This window comes from Ursus maritimus, unplaced genomic scaffold (assembly GCF_017311325.1).
Source record: "Ursus maritimus isolate PB19 unplaced genomic scaffold, ASM1731132v1 scaffold_2, whole genome shotgun sequence".
NCBI lineage: Eukaryota > Metazoa > Chordata > Mammalia > Carnivora > Ursidae > Ursus > Ursus maritimus.
The window spans coordinates 3228165-3246108 of NW_024424452.1; the positions used below are offsets into that span (position 1 = coordinate 3228165).

Genomic DNA, 17944 nt, shown 5'->3' on the forward strand with positions numbered 1-17944 from the left:
CACAGGGTTGGGGTGGGGTCATGACATTCGGGTGTCCGATCAGAGTGGCTTGACAAGATTCCCCATTTGTTATGTTCCAGTCTTCACATCTTCCGTACTTAGGAGAGTCCCATGGATTTTGCTTTCTCTGCCACAGGAGATGTTGGCACCCCTGAAACCATGGCGCCTGTCATTGTGATTCCCCCCGGCAACAGAAGTGTGGTGGCTGGATCCAATGAGATCACCTTGGAATGCATCGCCAATGCCAGGTATGCGGCTGGTCCTCCCCTGGGGACACGAATCCATTATACCTGTGATGAGAAAGATCTTCAGTGGAAGACACATCACACGTGTGCCTGCTCTTCCAGCAACGGCGCTCTCGTTTGAGCAGCTGGGCTACACGCACGGCACACAGGGGAAGATAGGGACCCGGCTTCCCAAGCCTGTGATTGCAGTGCTTATGTTGAATGTCCTGTGGGAGCGGCCTCTGCTGAGAGTCCAGCCGAGGGCAAGCCAGGAGTTCAGTCCCGTGGGTGCAAAGGAAAGAGTTAATCCCTCTTCTCCTCTGCAGTGCTGGGTGTCCTCAGCCTAGTTAGTGGTCGCTCCAGGATTCAGTTCCCGTGATCACGCCTCCCATGTAGCCAGGTCCCCTAGTAGTATTTATTTTCAACATTCTTTTCCTGAGCAAATGGAATCATTAGCACTTATGGTCCATTGCTGCTGCAATTAGCTATCCTTGCTCAATAGCCCTTGAGCAGAATGTGTTGTTGATGCATGCCGTAAGGGAGTCGGGCTGTATCTGGATTGATTTTTAAATGTCCATTGTTCAACCCGCCATGGCTCCTGGTAGCATTAGCTTTGTCAAGCTTGTGCTGAATGCCTGAAATTATTATTATTGCCATCTATATGATTCACCGTTTTTGTCACTCATGCCCTGCGTCCTCGCAGGCCTGTCGAGGAGCTGCACGTGAACTGGAAGAGGAACGGGGTGAAGGTCACCAGCGGGCTCCACAGCTTTGGGAGGCGCCTCACCATCGGCAGCCCGACCTCCGCGGACACCGGGGTGTACGTCTGTGAGGCGACGCTAAGAGGAAGCGCTTTCAACACAGCCACAGCGGAAGCCTTTCTGTCTATCATAGGTAATGCCGGGCGGCAGAGGCACGCGGGCCCTGGAGGAGCGGCCCCTCAGGGAGCGGCCCCTCGGGGAGCGGCCCAGAAACACCTTCCTCTCACTGGCTCCCTTTCTAACTCAGAAAATGAGGGTGAAGCGGAGGCTACTTTCCAAATTCACCCCATTCTTCCTTTTCCAAGAATATAAGCCCACTGAACCCATAGCGCTGATGTTCTGAGTACTTCCAAGAAGTGTTATTCTAGATCCTTCCGACCACAAAACTTGGAAAGTGGCATGGTGAGGCCCTTGTCACATACGTCACCTTCTGGTGCTGGTCTCTCTGCCACGAAGCTTCTCAGTAGCCCTCGCTGGGCTATTACGGTCAGTTTTCAGAGATTATGCTATTACTGGTATTTTTGACCCAGAAAAAAGAAGCTTTAGGATATTACCTTCTGTTAAATTAAAAGGTGAGAACAGAGCTGCTTCCTAGGACGTGCACCCAGGGTCGCTCCTGAGCCAAGGAGAGCGAGAAGATAAAATTCGGCACACAGGAGCGCTCTAGACCCTGGAAAGTGTCACGGTTCAGGGAGTGTGTGTTGTACGGTGGCTGAGGGAATCCCCAGGGTATTTTCGGATTATGGTAGGATCCCATTACCCTGTGAGGCACAAGCCTTCATTTCTCGAGTTTCCTCAACTCCTGTAATACTTTCAGTCTTCAGTGGCTGTGGCCACCATCGCCGTGACCCATCCAGCAGGATGGTGGCTGCTGCAGGTAAGAGGGGCCGTGGCAGCCCACTCCAGGAAGGAGAACCTCTGCCTCTTCTCTCCTCTTTGGGAAGAAGGGAATGAGAATGAGAAAGGTCAGAGCAGCAGAGAGCCCTGGGGACAGCTGTGGCTCTTCACATGACGTATGTCACAGTTTGCCACTTTGCAAACTAAGAAAGAATAAAAGCTTGTGTTTTCATATGAAATTAGCAAGACTATCAAGAAATGCTGCATAAAAGGTGGTTTGCCTTGAGTGTGTTACGCTCCTTTCGATCATGAAGAAATGGCTCCTTGGCCTGAAAACGACCCGGCCAAATACACGCAAGCCTCTCAGTTCCTCCGAACGGAGAGTAAAGACTTTTAAAGTATCAGGAAGGCAGTCCTTGAGTCGCACGATGCTGCGGACTCCACACTAGGGGACCAAGCCGGTTCTCTTGCTGCCTCTCTCGTTGTGCTTCCGACAGAGGGAAACACCGCAGTCCCGCGTCCTTCGAGGCCTTTCTTCTGAGGGTCCCTCCATCGCGATGTGAGCATCGCACGTTATAGACGGAACCGGAATTAACGTTCGGAACGCGTCCGTCTCCAGGAGACGGGACTGTATTGTGTTAAAACATCTTAAGGTGATTTAAACAAGAGAAGAAATTATCTTCCTGTAAACTGGAATGTTTGTTTCCATCATAATTCCTTTTAGAAATATTTAAATCTCTCCTGTGAACTTTGGTTTTGCATTGACAACTGAATTCCAGAGCAGACTGCTGCTCCCTGTTCCAGCTTTGAAAGGGGCACAACTGCATCTTGATGATGTTGAGTTACATTCCCTTTTGTTCACAAGAATTTGCTGTGACACGAAGGATGTTGTGAAGGAATCGTCCTGGGAAAGCCCTGAGGAGCGCCCCTGTGAATCCAGAGTGTTCTCGAGACGACGGCCCCAGGCCCGGTGATCTGGGAGGAGGGTCCCTGGGGCGCCGTGGGGCCGGGCAGGGAGCGTCCTGGAGCAGGCAGGTGCAGGAAGGCAGAAACGTGCTGGCTTTCAGTTACTTTCATCTCGGCTGACGAGACGAGACAGTGGTGGCTGTTCCCTCCGTCTGTCAACTTCGCTGGCATATTGCTTAATTTCTGAGGTTTACACAGGAGCTCAGGCCGCGTCACACCTGCTGTAAATCCTGGTGGCCATCCACGCGACAAGGAGCACCGGCCTCTGGGGTCCGTGCCCCCCCCACCTCTGCTCGGGGCCTGCTGCTGTTCCTCAGTTCTTTCTCCTGCCCTGCCCTACGCAGCCTCCCCACTCCCCAGGCCACGCACACCCCACATGCTGAGGCAGACGCCGTGACCTGCCCACACGGCCCCCCACCCTCCCTGCTTCAACTACTCGTACCACCATTCCTTCCTCACGGCCTTCCCTGGCCACTGGAGACCAGGTGCCCACCGCGCGGCAGGTTGGAAGTGCTGGGTCTGACGGATGGTGGATAAATCGCTGAGCTCCCTCCCTGCTGTGATGGGGATGTGATCTGGAGGTCCTTGCTCCCAGTGTCCCCAGCAGGTGAGCTGACTTGGTCACATGCTCATTTCAGCTGACCTTCTCCTGGTGGTGTTGCCATCACCTCCCCGATAAACCGTGGGCCGCCGGGCTGGGCTGTGGGGACAGACCTGGGCTCAGACTCTCGGCACCACTCACAGGCTTGAGCAAGTCCCTTTGCCTCTATTGGCCTCAGTTTCCACATCTGTAAGCTGTAGACGAGGAAGGAAATGATAGGGGTTTTTACCGTGAGCAGTTGTTAGCAGAGTGCTGGTACCCCACCTGTGGCGTTGTTTTAGTGGTTTACCGACAATTAGTCACATGACACACTTTCCACCTTTACTGTTCCCGAAATCAGGGTGTGTCTCGCAATCCCTGGAAGCCTTTTTCTCTCTCTTGGGGATAAATACAGCGACGATGCCTCTGGCTGCAACGTCTCAGACTCACTGACACAGAGCGTGTACATCCTCCTGTCCAGACTGACAGACAGACTGACACTGTCTCCCGTCACTGCCACTCACACGCTTACCCTGCTTCGCAAGTGCCCGTGTCCCCGCACGCCGGATCCCCCAGCACTCACACACGCGTCAGGGCGAGCAGCTGCCGTCCAGAGCCGTCTGTGCACCTCGGTCTGTTCCGGTTTGCAGACACAGATCACTCAGGGATTCCAAACTCGTATCATTAAAATCACAGGTTACTTGTACCATCTCCCGGCTGATACCAATGCCACGACCAGGAAGTTACAGCCGTACCAGAAGGTTCTCTAGAGCTGAGACCCAGCCGCTCTTCAGAGTTTGAGTCCCAACATAAAATGCTTCCTCCCTCTCTCCCCCCTCCTGCTCTTCCTTCCTTTCTGCCACTTAACATTTCTCGAGTCTACATCTTGGATGCTGTGCTGGGCATTGGTGACTGGCTCGAAGTAGTAGCCATGGCCCCCAGCATCCAGGGGTCTTGTGTGGAAGGCAGGCCCTCACGAGGCAGTTGGACTCAGCATAGTGAGTGTGCAGGAAGGGGCGCCTGACCTCACGCGGCAGGTGCTGGGGGCAGAGGCTCTCTTGGCGTACGGCCAGGACAGAAGCCTGCAGTGGGCCTTGTAACCCATTCACATTGGTTGAGGATGAGCTCAGGATGTCTTCTTTCTGGTTTTACACGTGGCCTACATTAGATGCACCCACATTAATCTTCGGTGCCCTGTGACACTGGAATTTACCTGTACAGCAGGTCATTACCAAGTGATGTTCAGAAAATAGAGGTGTTACAGAACTGTTTCTAGAGCAAGAGGGAAACTTGTATGAGGCAAACACCAGTGGCGCGTGGGTCATTTGCTCTGAATGCAGGATGGGCAGGCCAGCTGTGATACCCCAGGATGGAGCGGGGTTCAGGAGGCGGGGAGCCACGAGCATGCTCTTTGTGTCCCACCCGTCCTTCCGGGCTCCCTGGCCGTCTCTGCCCTCCCTGCTCATCTGCCGACCATTTGTGGAGCACACGGTGGTGCAGGACCCTGCTGAAGGGCCAGCGTGGGCAGAGGACAAAGAAGGAGGAATTGCAAAGATGAATGGAACACACCTGCTCCCCGACAGGCTTCAAGGATGTAAGGTCTTTGGTAATCTCCTAGATCTCTCCTTCCAGCGAATAGCTTTTAAGTGTTTCCTTGGAAGCTGTGCCAGGCACTACCAGCACGGAGATGAGAGGACCCATTTCTACTCTGAAGATGGTCCTGTGTGGAGGGGGCACCCTGCCCAAGGAGGTCTGGGAACTCTGCAGAAGAAGGGCGCTAAGGGCTGATCTTGAAGACTGACTCAGGATTTGCCGACAAGCGTCTCCTGTGCAGGAGCCCAAGCGGGGGGGTGCTGCTTGGGCCCCACAGTCCCAGTGGGCAGGCTCAGCCAGTTTCTCTGCTGCTGGTCTCACAAGGCCAATGTCAAGCCTTCAGCTGGGCTGGGCTATTTCCTGGGGGCCATCGGGGAGAATCCGCTTCCTGGCTCACTTGAGGTGGGCAGACTAGGGTTGTAAGACTGAGGTCCTCACCTCCTTTCTGGCTGTTGGTTGGGGTCACTGTCAGGTCCCAGAGGCCTTTCTGCTCCCCCTGGCTTAGGCCACCTTCCTCTTCACGGCCAGCAGCACAAGCCAGTTCTTTCCTGCCGCGGGTCTCTGAACTCCCTTCTTCATCTCCCCTTCCAGCTCCGGGAAGGCCACTGCTTTTAAGGGCTCCAGTGAGGGGACTGCGGGCCCACCCAGCTAATCCAGGATCAGCTGTCCATTTCAAGATTGACAGCCTTAACCACACCTGCAGACGCTGTCTTGCCATATAGTATGACTTGTTCACAGGTTCTGGTGACTAGGGGGTGGGGCCATTCTTCCCACCACAGTGGACAAAGCACCACATATGGACGATGGTGGCAAGTCAAGGACACATACTGGCATGAGACGGTCATTCTGGAGCAGAAGGGAAGACAGAACAGGGAGCACCCTGGGTCTCATGGTAAGCCCTACTCAGGATAGGCCCTGCCACTCAGATGTGGGGGCTTTGGCAAGAGAGTGTGAGGAAACCTTGGGATGCACGGGCCATCTACCATAGCTGCCTCCACGAGGTCAGAATGAGTGCTGTACGGCCCTGGCATTTTGGAGGATGGGGGGGTTGATAGAGGCCTTGGACTTAGGCTGTCTGGGAGGCATCCCACCTCCTGTTCTGAGACCCGGACAGTGCAGGACAATCAGTGTGGCTGGCTGTTTCTCAACACGGGATGGCAATGTTTTCCTGATGTCTTCGTATTGTTTGAAGAGAGATAAAAGTGTTCGTTTCAATCCCCCGTTTTAGTGGCTGCAGTTGTGATACATTTTTAAAAGTCTGGTGTGCACCAATGTTGGCAGTATACCCTTTCTAGAAAGGGTTGTTGCCAATTAGCGAAGACACGCACTTACCCCTCAGAGGTTAAGTGGTTGCAAGTCTGTGCACAAGACAGCTAGTTCACAACGAACTCACTATTCAGCCCACAGCCCTCTCACTGTGGCTATGCCTGATGCGCCCCCGCCCTTTTTTCCTTAGAGCTGACTACGTGTAAAAGTAGCTGGGGGTCCAGAAAAGAAATCTTCTGAGCACCTGTTGAGTTATGTCAATATGAAGGGTGAGCTGTGAGCGAAATCCTAACACACAGATAGTGGGGAAAAGAAACACAATTACCATCAGATGCTACAGGGGCCTTTTGGGGTCTTGGCAACTCGCACCCACTCTGCTTTGCTCAGCCACCTGGAAAAGCTTCAGGAACAAGGCAGGGTATCCGTAAATGAACAAACATGCTCGGCCCAGGCCATTCCTGGCCTTCCTAGTTGTCAGCTACGCAAACTTCCCCGGTTATTGGCTCCGGAGGAGAGAGACAGCACTTCGCAAGCATTGGCAGGACGCCCTTCCAGACTGTGCCTAAGGAGCCTGGCAGAACTGCAGTTGGTGCGGCAGAGTCTGTGGGGCAGGCGGGTCTGTGTCAGGCTCCCATGGTGACTGTCTGCGGTGGGGAATAGTGGTGTTTGCAGCTGAGCGGCCTTGGCCAGGCCTCTAATGCACCCCAGCCCCGGAGCCATGCTCTGCACAGCTCGAGCCAGCTTTGGGCCATGGTGTGATGAGCACCCCTTGTCTCTGACTCCAGGCTAGGTCCTCCCCTGGCACTGGGGGGAAGCTGTGTGGCATTGCACAGGTAGGAGGGGCAGCACTGGGACACTGGCCATTGTGCCCAGTGCCTGGGGGAAGGCCGTCTGATCCTGTAGATGTTGATCATTTCTTTGTGCAGGTTTCTATTATCAAAGTGTATTTCCTCTGGGATGAATCCCAAAGGACCTGGGCCAAGTGAAAAAAGCCAATTCCGAAGGTTACACATGGCATGATTCCATTCGTGTATCATTCTTGAAATGACAGAATTACAGATGGGGAACAGATGAGTGGTTGCCAGAGGTGAGGAATGGGATGTTGGGGTGGCCATGGTCCTAAAAGGGCAGCGTGTGGGACCCTTGGGTGACAGCCCCCTTCTGCCTCTCGACTGTGGGTACACAGCCCCGCTCACTGGTGACGTCGCCTAGGGCTAAGCCTGCACACGCGCGTGCGTGCACACAGACCGCGACGGGAGAGTAGGGTAGGTCAGAGTCTCGGGTGTGGTGCTGAACTGTAGTTTTGCAAGATGTCACCATCGGAGGGAACTGGAGGATGCCTGGGATCTCTATTATTTCTTAAAAGCACGTGGGACTCTGCAATTATCTCAAAATAAAATGTTTAATTTAAAAAAAGAGAACCGTAATTAATCACAGGCAAATGTTGACTCTGTCACTTAGTCTTTTTTTTTTTCTTTTTTTCTTTTCCCTCACGTCCCTTTCCTCAGACCATGGAGGTAGATATCGACTTTAGCACTCACTGATGAATATGGGGCATGACCTACACGTGAGGGCCGTGACAGGGTGCAGCTCTTATATAGCTGGAATATAAATTTCGCTGCTGTCATGATTGTTGATGAAGGAAATGGGGCTGAATATGAACACGGGGGTGTGCGGTGAAGACCAGCTTGAAAAGAGACCTTGAATCTCTGCGGTGTGTCTTTCCACCGGTCTACACACACCCAAAACCCAGTAGAGGGCTCTGCGTGCACCTGGCGAGGGTGCAGCCCTGGCCTCAGGCAGGTGGCATGCGCCCGAGTGACCTGGGTCATCACAGAGGGGTTCCGAGCTCCCATCTCCGCGGAGAAACCCTTCAGCCTTTTCTCGTGAACCACATCTTTGAAACACTAAGTGCTCATGTCTCCTTTCCCTCTCGTGGGTTCCACCCTGTTTTAAAGACCCGGGCGGTGCAGGAGGCATTCCCAGCTACGCTACCCACATCCCACACAGCGACAGTGGGAATCAGCAACCCGGGAAGACAGTGCCCAGAAAAAATTATCACACAGAAAGTGAACACAACGGCCTTTTGTTATCACAATAATGAAATCACTAGCACCTTCGTACCGGATGAATCTGGCCATGCCACTGTTGAAGTTCTGCTGAATACACAGAGAAAAATATTGCAATTTACTCTCCAAGGAGATCCACCATTTAATACACCCACTATTTTTTGTTGAATAGGCGAGGGGAGTAGCTAGAGATATACAAGCAGTAGAGTTTCCTGTGCTCCTAAAGATGGATGAGAGGCCCTTTCTCTTTCTTCTCTTCGCTATTATTTAGCCTTCCGTTGAAGTATTAAATCTATGTTTTGGAGAAGAACCGCTAAGACTTTATAAAATATGTTAATGGGCCGCCCCGTTCCCTGACACAAGCCCCGTGCCCAGCTGTGGCGCTGTATTTGACAAGCTGCGTGCATCGGGGTTTGGTTTAGATACTGAAACAAACTAGCCTGTAAAACACTGTGCTGTAAATATAAACCTTTATGAACCTCTCGGGATAGTCCTTCTAAAATGTGAATTAAGATATTCCATGATTCAAGCCCGTAAACGGAAAAGTAGCCATCACCCTGCGTAGTAATTTGCTTTCTGAAACCTTAGAATGTAAACCGCCTTTGGCCTCCGCTCACTGAATTCTGAGTTCGTGTATACAATGGCAACTAATGAACTTTCCAGAAATAGTTTTTAAAAGGAGTTCAAACTCTTTCAGGCTAGACGGGTCTCCCAAAATACACCTCTTTTGCTTAGGGGCTATTTTGTTTTTTTCTTGTTTAAAGAGCCACCGTACTTTACTGCTGAGCCCGAGAGTCGGATGCTAGCGGAAGTGGAAGATACCGTGGATATCGCGTGTCGAGCCATGGGTGAGTGTGCGGCGGCTGCTCTGCGGGCCGCCGTGAGGTGGAGGGACCGAGGGGCACTTCCGTCACTATTGGGGCACGCATTGAGTGTGATGTTAGTGACTGGGCCTTTGGATCTAGTAGAACTCAGTTACTTGGCATGTGACCTTGAGGAAGGTGACCTTGACCTTGCTGAGCTGTTGTTTACTCGCCTGCAGAGCAGAGATAAGAATATTCACCATATATACAATGGAATATTACTCAGCTATCAGAAAGAACGAGTTCTCAACATTTGCTGCAACATGGACGGCACTGGAGGAGATAATGCTAAGTGAAATAAGTCAAGCAGAGAAAGACAATTATCATATGGTTTCTCTCATCTATGGAACATAAGAACTAGGATGATCGGTAGGGGAAGAAAGGGATAAAGAAAGGGGGGTTAATCAGAAGGGAGAATGAAACATGAGAGACTATGGACTCTGAGAAACAAACTGAGGGCTTCAGAGGGGAGGGGGGTGGGGGAATGGGATAGACCGGTGATGAGTAGTAAGGAGGGCACGTATTGCATGGTGCACTGGGTGTTATACGCAACTAATGAATCATCGAACTTTATATCGGAAACCAGGGATGTACTGTATGGTGATTAACATAATATAATAAAAAATCATAAAAAAAAATATTCACCAAAGGGAACAAGAAGGAGGCCTTCACTCCATCCGTCCCCACAGAGAGGGACAGCCTTGTCCTCTCGACTCCCTTTCAAACGCTCTGGTTCCACAAGAGCATGACCCCCCAAGGCTGAGGGCAGGAAATGCTTTCCCGTCCGTGGGGTGATTGGGACTGGTGACCACGTGTGCTCTGTAGTAAGAGAGATGGTTTTAAATTCTTTGAACAAGAAAACTTTTTTTTTTCTTCCTTTTTTGCCTTTTCAGGTTCAGGTTGACTTTTTCTTTGTTACTCCAGTAACCTCAGCTCTCACCCCTTGCCTTGATGACGAGCTGTCCACTGTCAGGCAGCACAAATAGTTACACGAGCCCCCCTCACCGAGACAGGCTTTTTAAAGGCAACTTCATTGACAAAGTCTATGTTAGTGCGCTGGAGACTGTCAGTGAAAAGGACCTTTTTCTTTTAAGTTTAAATCTGTGCATCTTAAGGGTGGGTATTTTATTCTAAGAGCTTGGAGGGTAAGGATTACTAGCAATTTTGTAAATCTTCAAAACAGCTCCATAAAAGAGGTACTATTATCTCAGAGTACACATACGAAAACAAGACCTTAGGAAGCAAGGTTAAGTAATGTGCTCAAGGCACAGAGCCAGGGAGAGGAGATGAGATACCTCTGAAATCACAGCCCGGCGTCTGGCATGTAGGAGCTGCTCATTAGGGACTGGACAGCCTGCCAGGGGTCACACGGCAATAGAGACAGGATCGAAACCCAGACCCGTCAGCTCCCAAAGCAAGGGCTTTGGACGGGGCACCTGGCTTCTCCCAGAGAGCAGAGGTCCTGGGCCTAGAGCTCATGCCAGCAATCCACAGGTACGGGCATGTCATCTTCCGTCTCTGAGCAGTGCTGATGGCTCCTGTGGAGATCGGGGTCTGCTGTGGGCCCCTTCCTGTACCCACTGTGCTTCCACCCAGAGCGTGTGTCCTGGGGGGCTCGGTCCCCAGCCCCCGGGCATCTCACGGGAGCACTGTTGGCACATCTGCTCTGCGACGTCCTTCTCTGTTCAGGATCCTGGGGAGGGGTGGGGGGAGAGCCATGTGAACTCTACATGGAAATGTCCCCCTTGCTCTCAAAGATGCTCTCTTCCCGGTACAAACACCGTTTTCTAAGGTCAGCGGTGGTCTGGAAGTGAAACTCCGCAGTATTGTGAGTGCTCAGATTTTAGAAACCAGCATCTGCTGTACTGTAGGGGAAAGATTTCTGTTTATGACACTAAATTGCCCCAAAATAGAAAGGCTGCCAGCTCCCTGTATACTAACAATTATTTTTCGATAAATGACAATCTTAAGCTCTTCCCTTGACAAGAGAATGCTCTTTTTGCATGATTTCTACAGGGCAAACTGCTTGTTAAATACAGACGTGTAAATATATACTGAGCAGGCCTTTCAACGTTACCATTGGATAATTTACTGCTTTCTTTTAATTTTGACAATGAAACTATAGCCGCACGTGAAGTGGTCCCTCTTCATGAAAGCTACATCATGTAATTGCTCTTATGAGATTTTACATGAATTGGTTATGCTTTTACCTTGAAATGGATTTTTTTAATTTCATGATTTAATGAAAAGTGACAAGAAACATAATTAAGGCAAAGAACAGAATCTGAAAATACATTATCTTGAAATATTCCACGACATTAACTTTATTTATTAAAGAAGACATCTTACACCTACATAGCATCTGAAATCAAGGGATTTGGGTGTGCTTTTCACCATGAATTATGTCGAGATGTGTTTTATTTAAATTAATTTCATAGGCAGGGAAACCAAGGTACAGACCCAGCCTAGACAATCCTGTGCGTTTCCCTTGGGCCCACAACAAGCATACACGTGCCCGCCATGGCTCAGGACCTCGTTGTGTCATGTGCTTTGGCGGAGTTTCTATGCACAGCCTGTCATGTCTACCCAGTTTTCCCCTCTTCGGTGGCTTAGGAGGGTCAGAGACGTGCCAAGGAAGCAGTGTCCCCTACCCCTGGTCACGCAAGCCTCCCGGGGGAGCTGCCCAGGGCAGGAGCCTGGCGTCTCCCCGGTCAGAGCTCGTCCACTGCAGTAAGGCGCCAGGGGAATAACGCATGCCTCATCATCCCCCGGGCTCCATGTGCTGAGCAAGCCGTGTGGGGGCCGAGCAACAGAGGTCCTCATGCTCTCAGGCTGAGGACAGTCCCTTCATGTACAACCCAGCTTCTGCCCCCGTGAGCTTGTCCTTTGTCCCCCGCATCTGCCCTCCCAAACCCAGCCTCACCTTCCATCAGATGGGCCAGCTGGGTGCCACGGAGCTCTGGTCCCACTGACCGAAGCCTGGGTTTTCACCGTAACATCATTAGGATGAGGAAGATGCACCCAGCCTCAGTCTGACCCTCCATCCTCTGGTCCAAGTGTTGGCCTTGCTCCGGGTGCCATCAGCTCCTAGGGACAAGGATGGCACCATCCTGTGGCCCCTCCTCGTCACCTGCTGGACTCACATTTGTCTCTGGGGCCAAGGCAGCTTTTCCCAAGTCTACAGTTGAATGCCACTTACGTCTCCTCAGTCTCCACCCACAAGCATCTCGGGTGCCTGCTTAACCGCAGCCATCCTTCACTGCTGTAGATGTCCGCTTCGATTGGTGATGTCGGCCCCCTCGGCAGGGGACAGCTAAAGAGATGGGACCCCTCCTTCTCGCGGTTAGTTGTAATCATAGTCATTCTAGCCATTGAGCGTGGGCCGTGTGCCGGGCACCCAGAGATTTGTGTGCGCCCATGTGGTTAACCTTCCCAACAGCACTTCGAGGTGGCAATGACCACTTTTTTCCAAATGTGTCTCCTGTCCTGGTGGCCCTCCCCCGAGCCTTGAGTGGTGGAGTCAGACTCTGCAGGGCAGCAGGGACTTTCCTCCACCTCCCTGTCTGTCCCCAGGCCGGTCACGGCTGGAATCCCTTCCTCTCCAGACCAGGGCACAGACCTGCGCCAGCTCAACAGATCCAGAATGATCTGCAGCCCGGCGTCAGGAGTTCGTTCCTATTCTTCCTCTTACTGCTTCTCTGTGTCCATTTCTTCACAGAGATGAGAAAAATGATACCGTACAGGGTGGATGAAGGGACTCCCAGACGAAAAATACCACTAAAGATCACCTGTAGCCTCTGAAACACGTTTGCCTCACCCTCACATAAAGTGCTCGAAATTGAATTTTTTCAAATGCCCAATTATTTCCACTCCCGCACAGGGGTCCCTCTTCCCACCCTGCAGTGGTACAAGGACGCTGTCTCCATCGGCACGCTCCAGAACCCCCGATACAAGATGCTCTCAAGCGGGGGCCTGCGCATCCAGGGGCTACGTCCAGAGGACTCGGGGATCTTCCAGTGCTTTGCCAGTAACGAAGGAGGGGAGATCCAGACCTACACCTACCTGGACGTCACTAGTGAGTACTGCCCCTCAGCAAAGCCAGACCCCCCGGGCTGGACCCTCAGCTGGAGTTTCCTACCCTTCGTGTGTGTGACACACTCAGGAAATGGTAGCATCTGTTCAGCAAATGGACAGGGTGCAGGGGCCCGTGGCGCCCACGGCACCCGCTACGGAAAGCCACCTCTCCGGCCGACAGGAGCCCACGTGCTGGGCAGCAAGTACGCCCTGTTGTCCCCACGCCCTGGCACCCCACCTGCTCTCAGGCGAGCCTCGCACCCTCCTCTCTACTGAGAAGCAGGGGGAAAAACATCTCCCTTTTTCTGGACAGAACTGGAAGGACTGTTCAGTGAAGAGCTCATTCCTAACCTTTTTCTTTTGATCTTTTTCCCATTTTTTTATATTCATTTTCTATTTTAGTTTTATTGAACAATTATAGTTCTTCTGTAAGTTTCTTTTATTATCCCATTAGCAGAAATACTTTGGCACTCTTTGAAAAATAAAATGAAGGTACAGGTTTTCACTGTATCTGTGGGTTTTCTTTTTCATCTCCACAGTTGTAATATTGTTCTTTAAAATGAAGTAGAATTTAGCGATTATGGAATTATACCTTTCATGTTTGCCCTTTTGGAAGCAAAATGCTGATCTCCTCGGGTGTGAGAGCCGTTTGAGAAAGCAAATCATGTCAGTATGCAGACGGCTCTTGTCTGCCCAAACTTACAAATTTAAGGATTCCGTGTGTGTATTTTGGTAAACGAGGGGTCATGCCCTTGAACCTCGCCCAGGGGTCAAATTTAGCCTCTGGTTTGGAGCATACGAAACAGTATCACTTCAAACAGTGGGAATAATATTGGGTACTTATGCCAGAAACTGAGTTTCGATCAATTAGAATTTAAGTGTATCTTATGAGTGCCAGTCGGGCGGCTGTGGGGCACAGAAGAGCAGGCTTCTTTCCCTTTCTTTCCTTTAACTTTATTTTAATTCCAGTGTAGTTAACCTACAGTGTTATATTAGTTCATTCATTTAACAAACAATTTCCCAGCATCTGGGGTCTGCCGGGTTTGGAGACAGACAGCGGAGGAAGGGATCATTTAGCCAGGGATAAGGGTCGGGAAACGAGCGAACAGGTGAGGCCTGGGGTGACCAGGGAGGCCTCTCGGAGGGTGGTCAGGGAGCGTTCCCTGAGGTGCTACCAGAGCTGAGGCCCAAAGGTGCAAAGTCTTGGGGGATGTGCGTGTCACGGGGTGAGGGAGGGGTGCCGCAAGTGCCTTCCAGGGACAAGCTTGAGGAGGTATCTGTGCAGGGAGCAAGGAGACACTGGGGACGCAGTCTGGTGAAGAGCCAGGGGTCGTGGTAGGAGACAGGCTGGAGGGACAAGCAGGGCAAAGGCCCAAGAGCCAGTGGGAGGATTTCACGGGCTTTCGGCAGGGAGTGGTGGGGTGTCCTTTATAGCTGCCACAGGGCACCCAAGGCTGGGTGTAGAATGGCCAATGCAGGGAAGACCAGAAGGCTTGGGATCCAGTAGGAGGTCACTGTACTGTCCACCTGTGGGTCCGGACGGGGGGATGAGGGGGCTCTGGGCTTTGCTTTGGGGGAGGCATCCACAGGACTTACGTGGTTTGTGGGGATTCCCACCCAGTGGAAGGAGAGGTGGCCAGCGGTGCTTTGGTCCCAAGTCCCATCCACTTGTCCTGGGAACCCCAGCCCAGGCTCCTCAGGGGCCTCACGGGGTTGGGGACACGCAGATCCCTGTTCTTCAGGGGTTTCCAGTTAAATCGTTATCAGAGTAGAACAAAGTCACCCGAGCCTCGCCGAAGCCAGCCTGAGCTACCCCAGCTGTCTCGGGCTGATTCGGGGCTCTTAGGAGCTGGAGGCCTATGCCATCCCCCAAGGACAAAAAGACCCAACACTTGGGGCCAGGATACTTCCTGGAAATCCCTCACTGACGTGCTTGAAATCCCATTGTGAAACTGTCATCTTTGGGTAATAGTTAATATTCAAAAGTCAGCTTTTCCTATTTTTTCTATTTTTCTATTTTTTAAAAAGTACTAAAAGCGAGCTTGTTAGATTTTTCTAAATAAATGTCTCCCCCTCATTAACGATCACCTGAAACAGCCCCCACCCCACCCCCGCCCGGGCTCCTGCACTTCCCCACTTGTGTGTCTGTTCCATTGTGAGACTGGATTTCTCTTCAGGTTGTAAACACAGATAGGCAGCTCCTGGGGGACAAATAAGGGAAGGTTATAGTCTCTCCTGAAAGGTTTTCCTCTGTTATTGCTACAGTTATCTCTGTGATTAGTCCCATAAAAGTCCATATGGGCCACCCCAGCAGGCAGGTCTGAGCGCAGCTGAGGGACAGCACACTGAGTGTCTCACTGTTCGCTCCTGCTTAGATGTTGCCCCAGCGTTTACTCAACTTCCAGTGGACACCACGGTCACTGATGGGATGACGGCCGTCCTGAGGTGCGAGGTGTCTGGAGCCCCCAAGCCCGCCATCACGTGGAGGAGAGGTAGGTGGCCAGTGCAGCCTGGCCAACATGGGACATGAGCCCATCGGGCCAAGGCTTGTGTATTTTCATTCCCGCCCTCCTTCATTCCCTAAAGACTGGTAGCCGTCCGTGGGGCACCTGCCAGGCGCTGGATGCCGGAGCCACCAGCCTGAGTAGGACAGGTAAGGCCCCCGGGAGCTTCATGGAGCTTACCTCCACGAGACAAAACAGCCGTGTTTTAAAACGTGTGACTATCCCTGTTTTCTGCCTAAGCCCCTCGTAGGGCTCCTTAGGCTTGTGAAGGGGCTCCCCAAAATACAAGGTAGTAGATTCGGGTAAGTGCCACAGGACCCAGTGTCCCCATTTGTGGAATGAAGGTCCTGTTAAAAATTAAGAATAGTATCCTTGTTCTTTTAAGAAAGAAAGGTGCACAGGATGCAGATCTGAAACTAATAGGATACGTATGCCAATGGGACTTCGATTGGAAAAAGGCAGAGAAACCAAAGCCTGGGTTATGCCAAGGTCCTTCTCTGTGTCCCTTAGGAGAGTGGCCACGAGGGGATGAAGCTTCCCTAAAATAGGAAATGGAGGGAGAAAGATGCTCTGGCTCATTTGACACAAGTGATGCTCTCGGCTCCACCTGGTTTCAGTCCCCGTGAGGACTGGCATCACGCCACAGGCTTTCTCTGTAGTTCCAGCCCCTTCCTCACATACGCACATGTGTCAGTCAGTGAACCGCACACACGGTCTGTCCTTAACACATGTGTGCTGAACTGTGTGGGTTCACGTAAAGGAACCGCCACGCCCGCTGGGCCCTGTCTGGGCGAGAGTTCAGGACTCACATCTCTGTCATCTCTCAGAGCACCACACAGAGGCTCTCACCTCTCCCAGGGTGAAACGCGCACCCTCAGACCATAGCTCTTAAACGTGAACATCTGAGGAACTCCAGGCCAGTAAGCGAGAGGGGTGCTTCTATCTTATATATACTTTCTCTCCCGATGCGGAACGTGATGATGGCTTTACAGAGACAAGCATCAAGTGCATGCAGATATAAAGGAAACTCAGAATCAGTCACCCAAAGATAACAGTCGCATACATGGATCGTGATTTGTTTAACCAAGTTTCTTAATTTTGGACAGTTAAGATTTTCTTGGTCTCTGTTATCCTAGACAATGCTAAAGGGAACTGCTTTGGTTATTGACGTACGTACAGTTCCCACTTTATTATGACTGTTTCAAGTTATTTTCTTGGTCTTGGTGCTAACACTCCTGCTTTCTCGACTTTTCTTCAGGAAAACATATTTTGGCCAGCGGCTCCGTGCGGATTCCTAGGTTCATGCTTCTGGAGTCTGGGGGTCTGCAGATCGCCCCCGTCTTCATCCAGGATGCCGGCAACTACACCTGTTATGCAGCCAACACGGAGGGGTCCCTGAACGCGTCCGCAGCGCTGACCGTGTGGAGTAAGGACCCCAGGCCATGTGGAACTTCCTGTTAATCACAGTTTAATCACCACGTCAGCTGTGCTTAGGGATGTCAATATGCCCTTGGACTCTCTAATTGAATCATAAGAGAATGATTATTTTTACAACTAATTTATAGAAATCTGTTGAGTAATTAATTTTTCAGTTTCTGAAAGCATAATTAGAAACTGTATTCAAAGATTTAGTGGGGACGTTTCAGGAGAGAGAAAAGAGGGACTTTTTGCAGTCAGTGGCGTGGAGAATAGATACTCGCCCTAACGAGCCCAAACAACAAAACTGGTAGGGCAGTTAATTTTGGAATCTTCGTATAAGGAAACCGAATTAAGGGTTAACGTTTTAGAGAAAGTATGTTTTTTCAATAATATCATTATAACCAACTAAAACACTCCTGGCATATTAAATATGAGTGTTTTTTATGTTAGGGGTGACCTGAAGAAAGATCTTTGTTATTTCTCCAACTTTTGTTTTCTCTATTTGGAACACAGTTTTCTGAAATGGAGAATAGATGGTTTTCCAGACATAAGGATTCATTACTGAGTATTTCTGCGCAACACCCCCCAAACCTTTTTGCTCACTTGCTGGCGTACTTTTTCCTCTCTGCTTCGTTCATAGCTATATTACTAAAAATAATAGTAATAAATAAATAAATAAATAAATAAAAATTGTTCAAAAAAGCAAAAAGTGCTCACTGATTTTCGTAAAGCTTATCTGTATGAAGAGAGAAAATTTTAATTTGCATCAGTGACAAATTTGTTAAAAT

General features: G+C 50.9%; 1 protein-coding gene across 1 annotated transcript in view; it reads left to right on the top strand.

Moving 5' to 3' along the window:
- Positions 1-17944, top strand: part of LOC121103724 (protein sidekick-1-like) — a 409695-nt gene that overhangs the window by 288744 nt on the left and 103007 nt on the right. The window contains exons 5-10 of the mRNA XM_040634718.1: positions 137-248; positions 928-1118; positions 9061-9144; positions 13040-13234; positions 15609-15725; positions 16996-17163. Of these exons, the coding sequence (XP_040490652.1) occupies positions 137-248; positions 928-1118; positions 9061-9144; positions 13040-13234; positions 15609-15725; positions 16996-17163 (867 nt within the window). The remainder of the gene's footprint in view (positions 1-136; positions 249-927; positions 1119-9060; positions 9145-13039; positions 13235-15608; positions 15726-16995; positions 17164-17944) is intronic.